This window comes from Nothoprocta perdicaria, unplaced genomic scaffold, assembly GCF_003342845.1.
Source record: "Nothoprocta perdicaria isolate Ctin4 unplaced genomic scaffold, notPer1 scaffold_58, whole genome shotgun sequence".
NCBI classification, from domain to species: domain Eukaryota; kingdom Metazoa; phylum Chordata; class Aves; order Tinamiformes; family Tinamidae; genus Nothoprocta; species Nothoprocta perdicaria.
This window is the reverse complement of record NW_020455843.1, coordinates 3,043,847-3,062,722: the sequence shown is the minus strand read 5'-3', so window position 1 is coordinate 3,062,722 and position 18,876 is coordinate 3,043,847. Positions and strand designations below refer to the sequence as shown.

At 48.3% G+C, this 18,876-nt stretch overlaps 1 protein-coding gene across 1 annotated transcript in view; it reads right to left on the bottom strand.

The window, feature by feature from the left end:
• SFXN5 (sideroflexin 5) overlaps positions 1-18,876 on the bottom strand; it is a 90,916-nt gene that overhangs the window by 23,744 nt on the left and 48,296 nt on the right. The window contains exons 10-12 of the mRNA XM_026048902.1: positions 9,650-9,740; positions 4,830-4,945; positions 2,931-3,016 (exon numbers count right to left, since the gene is read on the bottom strand). Coding sequence (XP_025904687.1) covers positions 2,931-3,016; positions 4,830-4,945; positions 9,650-9,740 — 293 coding nt within the window. The remainder of the gene's footprint in view (positions 1-2,930; positions 3,017-4,829; positions 4,946-9,649; positions 9,741-18,876) is intronic.

Sequence of the window (18,876 nt, the reverse complement as noted above, 5' to 3'; positions counted from 1 at the left end):
TCTGCTTTGGGTTTCTTGAGCATCCTCTGTCTCCTGAAACGTAATCCACTTTCATCTGGGTCCTTCAGCAACCACTGCAAGAGATCTATGGGTCTGTACCTGGACCATGAGACCCTCAGATATGGAAAGGGAGGCTTTCCAAATCAGAGGGGTGGTTCCATGTCCTAGAGCAATATCGGGCATATGAGCATCTTTTGGACCATAATCTCTATTTCTTTGGCCAAAGYTCACCCCATTACTAAGCCTGTTGTTGATCCTTGACAGGCTCCCAGGAACCCAAAAGTATTCAGTGAAAAATAAAACAGTATGCACAAAGACTGAAGTGGAATTCAGGCAAGCAAAAGCAGTACCTGTATATTTTGCTTCTACAGAACCTCTTTTGGGGAAGGTAGGAAGAAAAGGGTTCTCATGCAAACCTTAGTTAGGTCTTTCTATCACTTAAAAGAAGAACTTTTCAAGGACAACATCTTATATTTCCATGTTAGCTTGACAGATAAAATTAATTTCAAGCACTCTTGCATGGAGAACAGTTACACTGAGTAAACTGCATCCTGTTATAACCAAAGTTATCATGTGCACAAGAGCAAAGAAATTTTACTAGTGGCTTCATCTGAGCTTGCTGGTGCTTAGAAAGACCCACGAGAGTCCTCAGCRTTCCCTGTTGGACACAGTCCTTCACTGACTTGGAATCTATGAACTTTGTGGTTTTGCATGTACAGATCTGTATGTGTGTGTTGTTAACAAGAATAGTATAGAGCCTTTGAATCAYAGGCATAAAAGAGTCTATTTTCTGGGCAGATCTTTCTTGGATGARCTAATCATCAAGTCACAGCTCTCCTGGAACATGGGGCCGTGTTGAGTAAGCAGTGACACACACAGGCACTTGGGTGAAAGGCCTTAATGCTACAGAAAGACTGAAAGAAAGATCTCCGGGGYAGGAAACATCACAAAATTGTGGCATTTCTTAAATGTCTGGCATGGGGACAGGTGACTGACTAGTGACTTTAGACTGGTAGCAGCAAAGCAGTTTTGATGGGATTATAAAGGCCAGATTCRTGTGTCCAAGATCAAAGCAGGGATGCTGTTGAGGTGCTGGGGTCCAAGGAAACAGGACAGCTGCTGCTCTCCATGCACGTGGCATTGAGCAAGCCCTGTGCAGGACAGAGCAGAGCAAGGGACGGTCACTCCCCAGGGGAGGGCTCGGCCCTCCATCCTCAGCCTGCAAAGCTGGACTAACCCAGACCTCTCCACCTTCCTCACTGCTTAGGCTTGAGCTCACACACATCAGCTGGCCTCAGTGCTAGGCCCTGGGTGCTACAGGGGTGCATATGGTATATACATGTATTTTAAACATAAATCCTGAAATTGAGACTCAACTTTTGCAAAAAAAATCCCTCCACGCCTCTGCCAGGGACAGGGAATTGCCCTCGGGTATTTTTACAAGAGCAAACAAGGTCAAGCAAAGCTGAGGGTCAATACCTAATCATCCTAATTGCTATTTACTTTGTCAGCAGAGTGCTTCAGAGCAGCCATTATCAACAAGTTTGTTTAAAAAGTGCTTCCAGCTCCGCTCTCTGGACAAAGACAGCAAGTCCTTTAGCAGCCCCATCTTTCAGGGCAGTGATCCGTCTCCCAAGGCTCGTGGGGAGAGGCAGGGCCCAGCGAGGGCCGGTCGCCCCACACGAGCCGGTCTGTGGGGTGCGAGGACGCGGGCTGAGGACACACCAGCCAGACGCCAACAGTGACTCCAAAGAGAAGCTCACAGAATCTCTGTGCAGAGGCAAAAGCTGACGTGGAGGACCAAAAATGGAGGAGAAGAGCTCATGCTCATAGTGCTTTGGCTTCTTTGTTAGAAACCAGTGACATGGGACAACTGGACACAAGGTAATAACCTTGCCCTGTCCTACCCACTCTTCAGAAGTGCTACCAGAACGTTTCTCCTGGAACACTGGGGCTCCACAGAGACATCTCTCAGGACAGCCCCTGGCTTATACAGTGATGGAAAGCAAAATTCCGCCCAGCTGGTGAAGGTGAGTGCTCCATCACTCTTCCCTTTGGTCAGCATGGAGGCACCCCTGGGATTGACACAGGGATATAGTTGACAAGTAGGAAGGAGAAGACCAAGGCAGACGTCCTGTACTGATGAATGAGATAGAGAAGGTGAAAGGAGATGATTCTTTGCAGTCCCCCGCCAGGTGAGACGAAGGAAGCTGCCAATTTGAAGGTCAGAGAAGTTTAGAACAAACGAGAGGCAGCTCTTTTCCCCGCTGTGCGCAATCATCCGTGTGGCTCAAAGCCCCAGGACGTTACGTGAAGTACAAGGGGGTTCAAACAGGGTCTGGACAAGTTCACGACAGACACGTCCTGCAGTGATATGGCCAGGAGGATCCAGGCACAGAGCYTGGGTGACACATCTCAAACCCTGGAGAGCTCCTGGTGCTGCTGTGAAATAGCAGGACCCAGAGCTGGAGCCTTGCACGAGCCACCCAAGACTCCAGCAGCATGATGGCCTCCATCCTTATCCTTTATCCCTATTTATCCACTGATCTTCCCGTTTAGAAAGACAGCATCGTGCTGGAGACCTTTAGTCTGACCCCATGTGGCAGCTCGAATGTTTGCAAAACGGAGGACTGAAAAACTGTGAACACTTTCCCATTGAATCCGGAGAGTTTTGGTTCACGCTGACCCTATAGAACAGGGTTATTCAAACTGCTACAGCGTCTCAAGAGATGATTTAAAATAACACCACCAACATAACACTGCAGCASTCTACAGGAATGGCCAAAGATGCTGAGAAATGAACATTGTAATAAACAAAAAAAAGTCTTTGATAGACAACTGCTAAACAGTACCAATGAGTAACACTTATTAAGTGCCTTTTCTCCCTTCCCCATGAAAAGCCACCCGCTTTCATACTACCCAACACTTACTTTTCCAGTACGGACATAATAATTGGAGGTAGAACCAGTATAGGCATTGGCAGGACCACTCTAGTCAGGGCCGTTTCGAGGAGCGCCTGCAAAGCAAAAACAAAGTGACCCAAGGCATTTAAAACGAAGCTCAGGATGCACCTGCACCGAGCAGCCAGCACGTGGGCACAGGGATGGCTTGGCTGGTCCTCCTGGTGTTGCATATGTGAACAAACATATCAACAAACGTTTACAACTTTGCACTCAGTTATTTGTATACAACCTGGTTTTGTGCTGCCGTGACACCGGGTGGATTAGAGCCAGGTTTGGTCACAGGGCTCCCCATCTTAGAGGCACTCGAGCTTCACCTACATGATCCAAAGTACTCAAATATCATATTCCTACACAAATACGTTTGTGTATTGTTSATTTCTATCCCCCTGCCTGGGGATAGAAATGAAAGTCAGAACAGCTGTGTGGCATATTCTGCAAGCTAAGATCTCCCCATGCAGGCTGAGCTTTGTGTGGTCCTGATCTCCTGCCTGGGAGGAGATGCCCTCTGCAAGACCTAGAGCAGCAGGGATGGGAAGGCTGAACACCCTGAGAGTGTTCAACCTTCCCAAAGGGCAGAATGTCCTGGAAAGGTGCAGATTACAACACTAAGGACCTGCCAGGTACTACCCTGTTTGGGAAGAACCATCAGGATTAGGTGGCAGCTGAGTGGAAGTTCTCAGAGTCCCAAATTTGATGCTTGAACTCCACCTAAATGACATTTACTGCACCTTCATTTTTAATATTTATTTTTTGCCTTGCCTGTATTCTCCTAGACCATTAGCACGGAGAGAGGAGGAAGGGTCTTGAAGCCAGTAATGTACGTGAGGCAAACTGGCTCAAATAAGAGTCTTCGAGCCCTTCAACAGATTGTTTTAAGCTCCCCGTTAAACAACAATATGGAGATATATTAGAGATCTCCCATTTCTTGCAGAAGACTGCAAATCTGTACATTAATTGCTGTCTATGAAGTGCCTTAAGAGCCTTGGACAGAAGGAGCGAGAGAAATGCCAAGCATTATATTATTAACTCCTCTGCCTGGGCGTGTGCTTCTGTACATGCTTTACATTTCAGATGAAAGCCCACTTGCAAACAACGTGCCTCAAACAATCAGATGATGCTCAGGAGACAAAACCATGTAAAAAGGAAGAAAACGCAATAATTGCAAGCAGATGGTGGCGGGTAGAAGGTTACAGGCAAAAACAAACCAGGTGTGAGCACAAGACTGAAAACATCTGGCCACCCTTAGAAAGCTCTGGATGGCAATTGTGAAAGCGATTTTGACATGGCAAGGGTTAAAAAGCTCCTCAACTTGAAAATGAAGTCTTCCTCATTTAGAAAAAGGTGTAAGTTATCTTTGCTTCAGATTCAACGCGAACTGCGTACAAGTTTCCACAAAGAAATCCTAAGGCTAGGAATGCACGAGGGGAGCAGACGATCCTTTCCCTGTAAATCCGTGGGCTTTCAGTCCAGAATGAGCAGCTATTGGGTTGCTTGTACAACGCAGGCRTCTTCCGGCACAGAGCCCCAATTTCTTCTGAGGCTATGGCCTTTTTTTTTCAGGAAAAGCTCCCTAGCCTTGGCTTGAGCACTTTTGGGCAACAGAGTTGTGCTGAGATAAATGACTTTTGATCAGGTGCTTAGAAATGACACTTAGAGCAACACCCCAAGCTCGTGTACACCCAGCTGCAAGAGTGGGCACAGAGCAGGCAGTAAATTTTGCATCGTTCCCCCTGCCTGCTCAGTTACTGTCATCTATTTCTAGCTCCTAAGTCATCGATTCCTACAGCTGTGGGATTTGAGGAGCCCTGAGGCCTGCTGTGTGCATGTTTACGTGGAGGGCTCTCAAGGAACATCGCGGGTACATACGTGTTTGGCAGCAATTCTGGAAGATCCGACAATGTTTCCGTTATTGTCCAAAACATCAATTCCTTCCTCCAGCTCCGCGTGCCTCATCAGGACAACGTTGCAGATATTGGCACTAGCTGAGGACRAGAAAAGCAGGATGATTAGCGGCGTGGCCCCGCTCAATGCCAAACAGCAGGCTGCTCTTCCCTGCGACACCCCTGCAGTTTCCTTCCCATGGGTCTGCCGAGGAGTTTCCAAAAGCCAAGGGTTCACCCCTGTACCTAGGGGCACTTGTGACTGTGTATAGGAGAATAATACATCAGGATCATTCCCTTTTATTCCTTTGGCAAAGGAATTTGCTGCCACGGGAGGAGATGTATTGAGGCAAGAAGGAACATGAGCGTTTCCAGATACTCGGAGCTGCCCTGCTCTGTGAGCTGGGTTGCTCCAGGATGAGCATGGGGAGCACGAGCACGGGATGGGTATGCAGGAATTCATGGCTTGCAAGAAGAGGGAGAAGTGACATTGCCCCCTCTTTTGGAGCCCCAAAGCTGGCTGTAATCCCGGGAAAGCACAACATGGGATTCATGGATTGTGCTTCGGGATTATCCTTCCCCTGTACAATCCCCCTCCAGGTCCTGCACACAACTTTCCACATCTACACCCCGGATTGGGAGTCAGTGACTCTGCTGCTCACTGAGTCCTGGAGGCCAGGAGAGGGTTGAGGACAAAACCTCATGTTTTGGTGCACACAGGGGGCCTGTTGGCCTCCCCATTTCATGTAATTTATCTTAAGTAATCTCCATGGACCTTCTGCTCTCGGGTCCCTTTTTCTCCTATAAAGAGGTATAAATGAGGAAGAGGAATCTGGATGCGGACCAGACTACCGACCCACTGGCTACTCTCTGTGATGCTTTATACCAATCTTCAAGAAATTTTAAAGAGAAAAGTTGAATGTCCACAAAATTTTTGTTTTTGACAAACTGGCATTTTCCAGGAAAAAAAAAAAAATCCAAACCCCCAACATTTTGCTGCAAACTTTCCAGCCAGAACTAATGCAAAGCCACTGCTGCTGCAGTACCAGCGCTTCCAAAAATGTGCTTCTGTGCCGTCTGATGGGTTAATATTCACTAATTAATCTCAATTCATGTCATCTAACAAATGTCTAATTTTTTGAGGGTGGTGGGTGGCTGAGCCCTATACGCGCGCAGCTCGAGGCAATCAAAGATGATTTGTGGTGACAAATGCTCCTTACACTCCCGAGCGAGAGGAACACACACACACGCACACTCTGTCTCTCTCGCTTATCTCCTGCGTGCCGGACCACCCTTCCCATCTATCAAAATATCCATGTTACCAGGCCTTCAGCTTGTTAATCCAGGATTAAAAAAAAAAGAAAAAAAAACAGGCATTTCATTTAAAGAAAGTTTACCCCCATTCTTTCTCCTTTTTTTTCTCTCTCTCCCCATCCTTTGAGCTTTCAGTCAAGACTGAGCAGATAAAAGTGTGCCAGGAGAGACTGGCTTTGTCGTATGCGTGGTCTGGTCAAGGCAAGAAGCGCTGGCACAAGATGCTCATAGTGATTTCATYGTGGTTTCCAGACCTCACGTTCACGTGGCAGCTCTAGGTGCTTCTCCAACTCGCTAGACCCTTTGAAGGCTGCGTTGCTGAGACCTCGAATTCCCATCCCTAGATTCCAAACTCTAGGAGCCGCCTCCTGCTGCTGCAGTAAAATCCTGGGGAAGCTATGGCAGATAAGAGGTAATATTTGATTTTATGAAGGTTTCAAATGCAAGATATGGAAAATAAGACAGAAATAATATGAGAGGAAATTAGATTTTCAGAATTTGGAGGAAAACTTCCTTTGTGGGGTATTTTTTCTTTCTGAATGACACACATCTCCAGGATAAAGGACACTGTGACATCCCCTGCCTTCATTTGATGGCCCAGTGACAGCTTCCCACRCACAATAGATGCACTGGGCAGTGCTTATCTAGATGATTAATCACTCATTAAGATCACTCTCACTTGGGGAGGCACTTGGGAAGGCAAGTACTGCCTTCCATGTCCGGACAGAGAGCAAGGTAGGAAGCACCGGGATCATCCTGCACGTCCTTCTCTGGCTGCGGAGCTGACTTGGGAAGCTGCCTTTGGAAGCCGAGGCAGGAACAAAAAGCATTAACACTTTATTTTTATCACTATAGTAACCAGGGACCACAGATCCTGAGCTAGCCCCATCCTTCTTCTGGGCGCTCTGATGATCCATCCAAGGACCAAAAAGTGGAATTCAAGCCGGGGAGCTGGAGCGCAGTCTGGAGCGAACGGATCCGCCACGGCCGAGGCATCATCACACTCCTCTTTTCAAACCACATTTCCTTTCCCTTCTTTAAGACCTAAAAATCACAACATGGCWTTTTCTTTTCCCCTGGAAAAAAAGATCCTTCAGGGTATGAAGGAAGAGCAGGGGGGAACCCTGGTTACTTGTATGTATGCCAGTGGAGCAAGAGCCTCACAGCAGCTTCTGCCCTTTTGGGTGTAAAAGGTGAAATCCTGCCCTTTTCCTGCGGGTTGGCAGATCACAAAGTAATGGGCAGGCGCATCTTAATTAAGCAGTTTGCCCAGGTCTGCAAAGCAATAACTTGCAGCTTTCGAAACAACAAAACAGCAATTAGCCGGGCGCTGCCTGATGCCCTGGCACATAATTAAGCATGACAGTACACAAATAAAGTAAGAACTAGAGAATTAATTAAGGGCTAAACATATTAATTACGGGTCCTCAATCAATTCTGACACAAGCCTAACCTCTTCCTCCTAACACCTTGGTGCAAAAATAGAACAAGCTGCCGGCAAAGATTTTCCACCCGCCTCCCGGATTCAAAGCCCGGCTTGGAGCYGCCTCGCGGGTCCCGTACTAACCTTCAGTGCCCCCTGGAATACACAAACGAGGAGCTGAAAATCTCTAAAAATACATTGGGAACAGGAGGAACAGCAAAGCGGTGACATTGGAGGCTTTCCTGCGAATCGCTGCTGCTTCAGAGCATCATTCCCCTTGCGCGGGGGGAAACACGGGGACCTAAAGGAGAAGCTTGACCTCTTGGGGAGCCCCGCGTCGTGTTCTGGGTGAGGAGGGAGGATTTTCTATTCTTCATCCCATATCACACTGCAGGGGCTTATGTAAAACCAAGAAAACAAAACCAATCTGCAGCACTAGGAAATGGGAATTAACTAATCGATTCCATAAACACCAGGATTGACTTGGACGTTTCTTTTGGAGTAAAGGGTCCACCAAGTGCAAACTACAGACCATGACCCCGGGTCCTCCCTGCTTGGCTGGTGGAAATCAGCCCCCACATCCTGGGAAGGGAAGGCAGGGGGGTCAGAGCCACAAGCTCTGTCACTGACTCACAGAAACCGCATCTCCTCCATATGTCCCAACCATCCTTGAAACCAGCCCGGGCAGGCAAGGAAGCATCAGGAGGTATCTGATTCAGAGGCAGTTTAATGACCCTCCTGCTGAAGATCTAGAAATACAGAAATGTGTATTCCAGAAGATCTAGGAATTTTAGAAACACTGAGGGGATCAGGCTCAGAATTAGTGAGTACTGGTAAATCTCACATAACCAGAAGGTGCACAGAGGGCTTGGGTGGTTTTACTCAAGGATGTCATTGCCTGTCTCACCTGGGCATGCCAGTCTCAGACTATCAYGAAATCTCAGACACCCTTTTATTTATTTGACACTGCCCTGAGCCAAAGAATAAAATTAACTCACACAGAACTTAAWGCATCCATGCAATGAAGTGGAATCGCTTGGGTGAAGCTTTTAAGGTGAAYTTGGTGCCCCAATGAGATGGCCTTGGCACTGAGGTCCATGGGACATGGAGAGTCACCCTCGTCATTCAAGGCCAGCAGCGTCTCCTAGCTGGCAAGTAGACCTTTAAACCACTCAGAAATCAGATTTGGCCACAAGAACTGGAAAGGAGGCCACCAAAAGTAACCTAGGAAATGATGCTCTTTGGATAGTGATGCTGCAGGACAGTGTTCAGAGGGAGCTCTGAAGGTGAAGCCCAGAAAAACCAAAGACAAACATTTAAAGAAAATCTTTGGGTCTCCAACAGTTTGGGAAAGGGACCTACAGCAAGTGAAGAAAAAAAAMCCTCGCTTGATTTCCTTCCTGCTTTGAACCAAAACATCTTTGCACTTTGCAAATGAGCTTATATATGTATATATACACACAAATATACATGTATAAAAAGAGATTCCTTCACAGTCAAATTAACTCATAATTCACCGATTGCTGTCACCAAGATTCACAGGCTGAGCCCTGTGTGCTCCTTCCCTCCTCAGCTCAGCGATAATCTGCCGAGTGGTTTATCTTGTGCTCCAAAAAGCCAGCAGCAGTTTTCACACTCACACATCTCAGCCCTGCTTAATCTGCGGCTTAGAAATTTATGTATTCGGGACTATTTCATTTCTTTCTCATTGAAATATATATATATATTTTATATATATATATATAAAGCAGTGCTACTGCTGATTCAAAGATCTGATCTGACACGGATTCAAGCAGGATCTTGAAAATGAAAAGCTCTGGGATTTGGATGGTCTGTGATCAGGCAACGCTGGTTATTTTGGCTGCCTGAGAGCAGAACCTACAGTTTGATCCTGGGCTGCACTAGCAGGGCCCTGTGCAAAACCAGCAGCATGTCCAGGCTCCGATCGCAGCCGACATTAAACCCGGCTCAAAGCAGAGGTCAGGAGCGAGGAGGAATTTTTGCCAGCTTTATCCCAGTGAAGGTTGCGGCGAACCCTCGCAGCAGAGAGAAGCAGGAGGGTTTCTTACCTACAGCAGGGAAYGGCACAAATCTCTGGATGAGGAGACGCGTGGCGGGGGTGAACTTGTTTGCTCGCTGGATCAGCACGTTAAGGCCCACCTGGGGACAGAGAGAGGAGAAAATCAGAGAAACGCAGGCACTGAGTGCCAAGGAGCACGCGGCAGAGCCCGGGCCTTGCTCCAAACCAGGCTCCTAGGCCATCCCTCCTCTCCCGTGCCAACCACCCCATCCAAAGCAAACCTTTGGGCCATCAAAAACACATTAATAAAAGCCAGGCCTTTTTTTTTTTTACATATATATATATATATAACTGCGGCTCGTTTTCTCCTCCAACGCTTGAATAATGCAGCTCTCCGCAGCTTTGCAGCGATCGAAGTCATTGCATATGTTAATGTGAAAAGCAGGGAGGAGGCTCCCCGGCTTGTCAGCACCAGCGCTGTTAGGTATTAGTGACAGAGCGTTGTCATCAGTGTTTGGGGTTATTTTCAGCCAGAACAGGGGTTATTAGCAAGCATATTTGCAAAAAAAAACTACTTCTGTCTTCAAATGCTTCAAATTACTTCCCCCCTCCCCAAAGTGTTCTCTCTTTTACATCCAAAATAAAYATAAAAAATCCCCCAAGCATGCAAATATAACCCAGCAGCCCCAAACCAGAAATCTTAGGCTGAAAATGGAAGCGTTTAGCAATGCCTGGCCAAAAAGTTTTCAGCCAAAGGGAAAAAAAATGCAGAAATTCAGAAAAAAAAAATCAGCCAAAAATCTGCCAGCAGATTTTGGGGGGCTTTAAAAAGTAAAAAAAAAAAAAAAAAGGAAGAAAAGGAAAGAAAAAATAAGAAAGCCATGGGAGAGCATGTTTTGCGAGCTGCTACATTACACATGCGTGGCCAGCGCGTGCTGCTGTCTGCAGGGTGAAGGGAGGATGAGGAGCAGCCCAAGCGGTGGGTGGGAGCGCGGGGAATGTCACCAGCCCCGGCCTCGTCCTGCTGTCCCCACCGTGGTGACACCAGCCACGTGGCATCGCTCCTTATTCCGGACACGGCGGCGGGGGTTTTGTCTTCATCTCTGCAGGACTGAGCGCTGTTTTACTCAACGACGTCCTCTTAAATGTTCCGAGTGCTGGGGATACATATTGCCAGGCTGTGAAACCGCTAAGAAACTGTAAATGAGTCCCCAAAATGGGTCCAAAGTGGGCAAAGCTAAGTCAGTCTTAACTACGGCTTTGCTGGTGCTGCCCATGGAGGCAAAATGAGGTCGGGCTGTCAAAAACCTTTGGTTTCCACATTCAATTCGGTGCCGTGGCTCAACTCGCTCGTCCACTCGCCGCAAACGCACCCGAGGAGTAGGAACTTCTCCGTGTGGCCCCGCCAAAGCAGCAGGGATGCTTTAATTAGGTTAATTCCTAGGGGCTACCCAAAGAACACCAACTATCGACTCAAATTCATCAGCGAAGCTAAAGAAACAACCACAGGAGGATTACGGTGACGATAATCCTGCCTAGAGGCCGATGAGGGATCTACCAGGCCAGAGCTCTGGGCTCTGGYTTAGGCTGTTCCTGCCTCTCCGTTACTCAGCGCAGCCTTTCCCTGAGCTTCTGAGAGTGAAGGGAATAGATCCAGCTTCCAAAAGCTGCCTGWTCCTCAAGGTCTCCTTTTATGGAGCCTTTCCTCAATTCCGTCCTCGGAGAATCCCAACAAACTGGGTCCTGGGAATACATTACATTGCTGCTGCAAAATCTCATCATGTGAAAATGGAAAACAAGTGTAGTGAGGGTAGAAGTGTAGTCCTGTGCCTCTGGACAGTGCTTCTGCCTCCTCCTGAGCTCTCTCTAACCATGGAGAATTAATTCCTTCATCTTTTTCATTTTTGGCATGAGGAGTTTGGCCCCAGTGGGCAGGACAGCGTTTGTAAGGTTGTCGTACTCACGAGTGTTCCTACTAAATGGGATGCTTGCACTGAAGCTCCACTTTCTGGGGGCAAACACACAGTGAAAAACAAGCCTTCTGCTTCCTTCTTTGCCTTCCAGCCTTCTAGAAAACATCCTGGCCTTGTATCCACAAAGACACATAMGTCAAGATGCATGGAAACCACAAGCCAAGATCCCACCTCCAAAAAACCAAACTATTCTTTTTGGGAAAAAATGGCATTTTATTAAAATGCCCATTATTTCTGAAGCATGACAACCAGCTTTTGAATACCTGAAGTTTGTGCTTACCAAGTAATTTGAGAAAATTTCATTCCAAAGTCCTGCTCCTCATAACCCAGCTCTAAGGCAGTCAGCTTACTGGTTCGCTTACAAAGAAGTTACCACTCTTATTTTTGACAGCAAGTTCTTCTGAAAYAGAAGAATATTGAGAGCTGGGGCAACTGAGAGGACATTAGTCTGCAGGCTAGGGCACCTAATCGTAGCCAAGCTGCTCTTTAGACTCCACTAATGAAAAACATTCATTAAGGTTGAGAGATGAAGATGGAGATGGAAAATTGGGATTTTTTCCAGCTGGAGATGTGCAAAGAGAAGGGGAACAAGGGAATGGGAAGCAGTAATGAGCTGAGTGGAGGAAGAAGGAGATAAGGAGRGGCAGGAGGAAAGAAGGGAGGGAAAGAGCAGAGTGAGAGCAGCATTAGGAGCAGTCTGGTAGCTGCRAGCTGCAATGAAGAACCTGGCAGGCTCTTGAGAGAGGTAAGCTGGGGTTGGAAAAGTTGGGGGAGAACGCAGGAGARGGGTAAGCAGGAAAAGAGGGACTTAAAAGTGATAAAGAGACAAACTTGACTCGACAAACGATGGCGAATCAGCGGAAGGATTCGCAGGGAAGGCGGGCAGAGCCCCACGYTCAAGGCACAGAAGCTGCTGGTTTTGAGCAAGCTTTCCAAGTGACCAGACCCTGTTCTGGATCCTCCTGTTTCTGTGAGGGCGGCCTGGGGCGGAAGGAGAAGCCACGGATGAAAACAAATTTAAGGCAATTAAGGATTTCATTGAAACAAGAAGGAAAAAATGCCACAGGGAAGACCAAGGAGTTTGTAGGAAGGCAATGGGCAGGAGTACTATGGGTACCGTGTGCTCCTGAGCCCAGCTCAAGGTGAAGGCCTGCTGAAGCCCAGCTCCAGCAGGTCGAGGGAGGTCGAGGGAAGTGATCATMCCCCTCTACTCAGCCCTGGTGAGGCCACATCTGGAGTACTGCGTCCAGTTCTGGGCTCCCCAGTACAAGAGKGATGTGGAGCTGCTRGAGAGAGTCCAGCGCAGGGCTACGAGGATGATCAGGGGCCTGGAACATCTGCCCTATGAGCAAAGGCTGAGAGAGCTGGGYCTGTTCAGCCTGGAGAAGAGGAGGCTGAGGGGGSACCTGATCAGCGTGTATAAATACCTCAAGGGAGGCAGTGAGGAGGAGGGGGGCRGCCTCTTTTCAGTGGTGGRCAGBGATAGGACTAGAGGAAATGGCTTCAAACTGAAGCATCGGAAGTTCCACAGGAACTTAAGGAAGCATTTCTTCACTGTGAGGGTGACAAAGCACTGGAACAGGCTGCCCAGAGAGGTTGTGGAGTCTCCTTCTTTGGAGATCTTTAARACCCKCTTGGATGCAGCCCTGTGCCACGTGCTCTAGGTGACCYTGCGTGAGCAGGGGGGTTGGACTCGATGACCTCTGAGGTCCCTTCCAACCTTCGGCATTCTATGATTCTATGATTCTATGAAGGGCTCTCTGCACCTACCTGAACAACCCCTTCCTCTCCCGTGCCTTGCCCTGCTTCGTGCTGCCTTCCTCCTGCTGCCGCCTTCCTCCTCCTCCTCCTAAACGCTGCTTTCTCACACCAAGTGGCAGGCAGTCCGGAGGGCGGTGGGTGGCCGCCCGCGCCGCCGCGCACACTGATTACGGGCATCACACCAAATTCGCAGGCTGTCAATGCAGCCGCTCCGCGCGCCTCGCAAACAATTATCGGGAAGAGGGAGCTGGGATTAGAAAAAGCCACGGGGGCACCTTCACCTAGAGAGGAGAGTGCCAAATTGTGTCTCCGGGTGCGCGAGCTAAGCGTGGGCTGGGGGCGAGGGGGAGGCACAAGCGCTGTCCCGCTGCCTCCGCTCGGCACTTCTTGCAATTCAGAATAAACTTTCAGTGCTTAAAAGCAACAAGTGCAATTCTAATAGGGCTAATTACAGCCTCAGGTTCTCCTGCTTGCTTTGGTGGGATAGCCCGTCCCCAAATGCGTGTGCATCCTGACGTTGGTACCCGGGATGTGCTAGGATGGGCGTCCAGAACGTACGAAGCRTCGAGGAGCGTTGTTGGCCGACGGAGCCGCAAGCACCAGGAGCTCCCAAGCTCAGATCCTGCCAACCAACTTCCAGGAGAAAAACACAGGCGCTTAAAAACACTGCTCTGAAGTAATTTGGCCCATAAAGGGAAGGAGCTGCTGCTGTGTGCAAATATAACCTCCTTATTCCCGCTCCCTGATGTGGGAAGGGTTTARTCCTGCACACGGGAGCAACGTCCTGAACACCTCTAGGCTTCCCGGAGCTGGGGGAGGAGAACTTTCTGCTGAAATCCGCTCCAGCACATCTTAGGTGGGAAGGAATGCTTCCAAGACAGAACCTGGTTTCATTTTGCAAGTTGCGGGCATCTTTTTCAGGGAAAAAAAAAGGAAAAATTAAAAAAAAAAAAAACTGTGGTTTTAAAATGTCATTCTTGCTGTCCCTTTGTCTCGAAGCAGGCTCTGTTTTAATCCCATCCCTCAGGCACAATGGGCCTTTTTTGAGCTCTAGATTAGACCTTTGCACTTTTTCTTTTCTTTTTTTGGTACAGCCAAATACGAAGAAGTTCTAATTTTTGCATAACCTCTGTGCTCAACCAGTTCGGATGACAGCCGAGATTCCCAGCAAGATTCCTAGGATTAAGGGACCCCRTGGAAACACAACTAAAAAATCTCTGGGCCAAATTAATTGTGTTTCAAGGTGCAATGAATGCTCTGCAGAGTTCATGGCACAGAGCAATTCCCTAAACTCCCCAGTCTGGCTTTTCCCTGCTCCTGATTTCAACATGTAGCCCAGAGGGACAGCAGGGCATCCTCACCTTCCTGCTTCTTGCTCAACCAGTGAGTTATATTTTCCTGGAAATACTGTCTCCGAGGCTGCAGTACAGGAGAAAGTGGCACCTGCTGAAGTCATTTGCTGCATGAAAATGTGTTCAAGTCTACAAACACAGATTGCGTTAGGTGTCCTAAAACTGGTCCCTGCACCAGCAATATTCCTTGTTTTCCCCCTTGCATTTTTCCAAGGGAAAATAGAAAAGCATCACAGGATATCTCAATAAACCAGATTAAATCATCAAAATCGTCATGTTTCTCTCTGGTTTTAGCCTAGATCTAACACAAAAATTCAAGTTTAGCTCTCCTATTCCTTTTAAAACATTTGTCTACTTGCACTGTTCATAAAGAGTGGGCACATGTCCTAGACTGAATCACAGAATGCTTAAGGTTGGAAGGGACTTCCAGAGGTCATCTGGTCCAACCTCCCTGCACGCACAGGGTCACCTAGAGCACGTGGCACAGGGCTGCATCCAAGCGGGTTTTAAAGATCTCCAGAGAAGGAGACTCCACAACTTTGTGTCCTACTCCAAAACTCCACAGGAGGAGGAGGAGAAGACTTCACAACCTACATGTYCTACAGCAAAACACAGCTTGACCACAACCACCAGGCACAGGTTCCCTGCCTCTACCAGCTTGTCAAAAGCCAGGATTCAGGGTCAGGAAGCAATGAAGTGTCCATAAAGAAAAGCACTTTTAAGACGACAACGCAAATACCTGGACTTGCCCTGGAAGAGGGGCTTTATCCACCTTCCTGAGCTCCAGGATTGGAGATGGTTCCAAGGAGGGTCCTTAGTAGCTGTCAGCACCAGAAACCAAAGCTACCAAAAGCATTTATCACCCCATTTCTAGCCAAAAGTTACCCAAAAAGGTGAGACAAAAGGAAATTCTTAAGTCCTGGGCAGGTAAATCTCATGGATATAGAACAATACAAAATACGTCTGGCTGACAGTCCTGGTTCTATCACGCTGTAGTTCTAGCTGTTCTACCAAAGAAGACAAAACACCTACCTCTGTGCAGAATCTAGCTCAGGTTGCTAAGTGATACCAATGTATTTATTTATCTCTCTATTGACAAGACCCMAGCACCTAAGAGCATCCGAATGAACAACCACAAATTGTCTCTCAACAAACACTACCTTCTCGGATGGTAGAAACCRCAGCAGCTTTGAAAGGAGAAGGAGGGAGTTTGGTGGTTTATTTAATTGAGGAAAATGCCAACATCCCTCCTATTTTTTTGAGCCTRATCTCATGCAGCCACATGCCCAGTCCCATAACTATCAACCTTCCCCTTTCACCAGGGAAGGACCAAACYCCACCATGGAGGGGCCTAGCAGACATGATGGACACCTCCTAGTTAAGTTACATAGATTTAGATATGAAYGACACACTCTGTACCCCTTTCCTKCAATGAATCTTCAACTCAGATGGTCCTCAGAGCACAGGTTGGATGGGGCCTCAGGAGGTCTTTAGTCCAAACCATGGTTGGACTTGATATCTTGAAGGACTTTTCCAACCATAAGGATTGTGTGATTCCTGCTCAATGCAGGTGAGCGGTGGGGTCAGAACAGGTACATGTGCTGGCTTTACTCTGTGCTAAACAGGGACCATCCTGTCCCTAGGACGGGACACTGCCAGCAGCACATATGCTGGGAGCACCTCCAAAGTCTGTGGAGTGGACAACAGATGGACAATTAGCCACGGAGCTGGGCAAGGAACCAAGAAACTCTGCACTGCTTCCCGGGAGATGCCAGAAACGTGGCCAAGCGGCAGTGTAAGAAGAGCGAAATCTCTCGGGGAATCCGTCTGGGACTCGCGGTAGCACAAGGAGCAAGATTTGGAGCCAGCCTTGGCAGAACCTGAAGCTGCGAGTGTGGCATTTGAAAAGCTGATGCGCAAAGCTCAGCTCCAAAGACTGCAGCCACCAGTGGGRGTAATTCCACTACAAGACCGACTTTGAAAGGACCCAAAGCAAACCCTCTGCGAGCGCAAGGTCAGCAGAGCTTGGGGTGACCAAGGATGGGGGATGCAGCGTTGGAAAAGTCTCGGCATCCTTTGCACGGCCAGGGGGGCACAATGAACATCCACTCTGGATCACCAGGTTTAGGAGGGCACCAGATAAAGTGAAACGTGTCTCTATCCAGGTGTGAGCTCCTGGGAACGCCCAAGATGAACCACCATGGGCTCCTGGTGAGCACTGTGGACCCGGTTCTGCTGCTCCGGCTCCGAGTTGCTGCAGGAGGGGTCTGCAAGTCTCGTGACAACCCAAAACCACAGATTGTGCTCGGGTTTGCACCCACGTGAAGCCCTGCAGAGCTGCCACGACGTACGCAGCAGCTCCCTTGTCTTGTCCCATTCAGCTGCACCTGCAAGAGTCGCTGCTGAGCTCGGCCTGAAGTTACAGCCAACAGTTAATCCGGAAGCAAAGCGGATCAGCAAGACAGCTGCAAGTGTAGTCRGGATCAGAAATCAAGAAACCTGCTTGGGAAACACCTAAAAAGCAATAAAGACATTTGGACTGCGTAGCTTTCCTTTAACCTTTGAGGAGCTTGACAAAATCAGCAGAGTGTGTGTGTGTATGTGTATTTGCTGGAAAGAGTTTCTGTATAATCACAAACTCTGTGATTAGTATAGCTCTTGGCGCTAGAATATTTGAGAAAAAAAAAACACATTTAAAATATGCTTGGTCTTTCTCAATTCTTACTGCGACTCTCTGGCTTTGTTTGCCTTGCTTAGGAAAACCAGCTGGTATTAATTGTGCTTCAAACACCACCATCATAAACAGTAGCCAGATATGAGAAAATGAGGCCTAATAACAGGAATCCACTCAATTGTTGAAAAAAAAAAAATAACAATTACTGCTCAGTGCTCAGAAAAGCAGTGGAGCCAGCGCAACCAAAACAAAAGGCAGGAAGGAGGCTTGTATATGGAGAACACGATAAAAATAAACTAAAACCACAGAAGGAGAAACATAAATGTAGGTTACTTAACAGTAATCAGAATCCTCTAAACATATTGTCTCCTCGGAGCTACGCTCTGGAAGCTGTGTGCGTGGCGCCCGTTCAGAGCCGTCAGCCCCGCGCTCGGAGGAGCCAAGATGCCCATGGGCAGCATCCTGCATCCCGCATCCCACATCCCTCATCCCGCATCCTGCATCCCGCATCCTTTATCCCGCATCCTGCATCCCGCATCCTGTAACCTGCATCCCGCATCCTGCATCCCGCATCCTTCATCCCGCATCCTGCATCCTTCATCCTGCATCCTTCATCCCGCATCCCGCATCCTGCATCCCGCATCCTGCATCCTTCATCCTTCATCCTGCATCCCGCATCCTGCATCCTTCATCCCGCACCCGACATCCTGCATCCCGCATCCTGCATCTCGCATCCCATATCTCACCCGGGAATGTGCTCTGCAGGGACCGGGCACATGCAAAAGGATGCAGAAGAACATCTCATAAATCCCTTCCACCTCTCTTAGCCACAGCCTGCTCTTAATATCACTTCTCCTGTCTTTCCTAGCTCCATTTTTTCTGTGGTTGTTTCACCTCAGGACCAGGAGGGAGGTGAAATAAAGTTCTGGGCTTGGCAGAGCTTTCCTTGCCAAAAGTTGAACTGTCCAAGCATCCCTTGGAAATAAAACCCATCAAAACTGCTAACAAAAAGCCAGGACCACCTACTAATCAAAGCGATAGGTTCAACACATACATAAAGCACAAGAGGCTTTGATCTCATAGATGGAGATGTTTAGAAGAGAAAGCAGCCCGAAAAGGAAAGCGTTACTTCTCTGTGCTGGAAAATCTTTCTCTGCAAAATGAAAAAGAAAAAGAAGGATATTTGCAAAGACTTGCTAGGACTTTCAGCTTAACTGCAAGAAGCCTAAAGCCCAAAGCTGCTCCTGGGGAGGTGTGAGGAAGCGCCTCGCGTGCCTCAGCCTCGAGGGGAAGGCAGGGAGGGTTAAGACAACTGGAAGCACCAGCGAGCGGATCGGCCTCTCCGTGCGCCCTCCCTGCGCCACTTGCCAACTGCAAACGGGGAAGGGGCTCACTTTAATTAACAGCAGCTCTCTGCRGACTCCTGCAGGTCCTGGCCCTTGTTTTCAGGTCATCTGGTCCTAATGGGCTCACACTGGGAGGTGGTTTGTTGCTAACTGACAGCAGAGATCAGTTA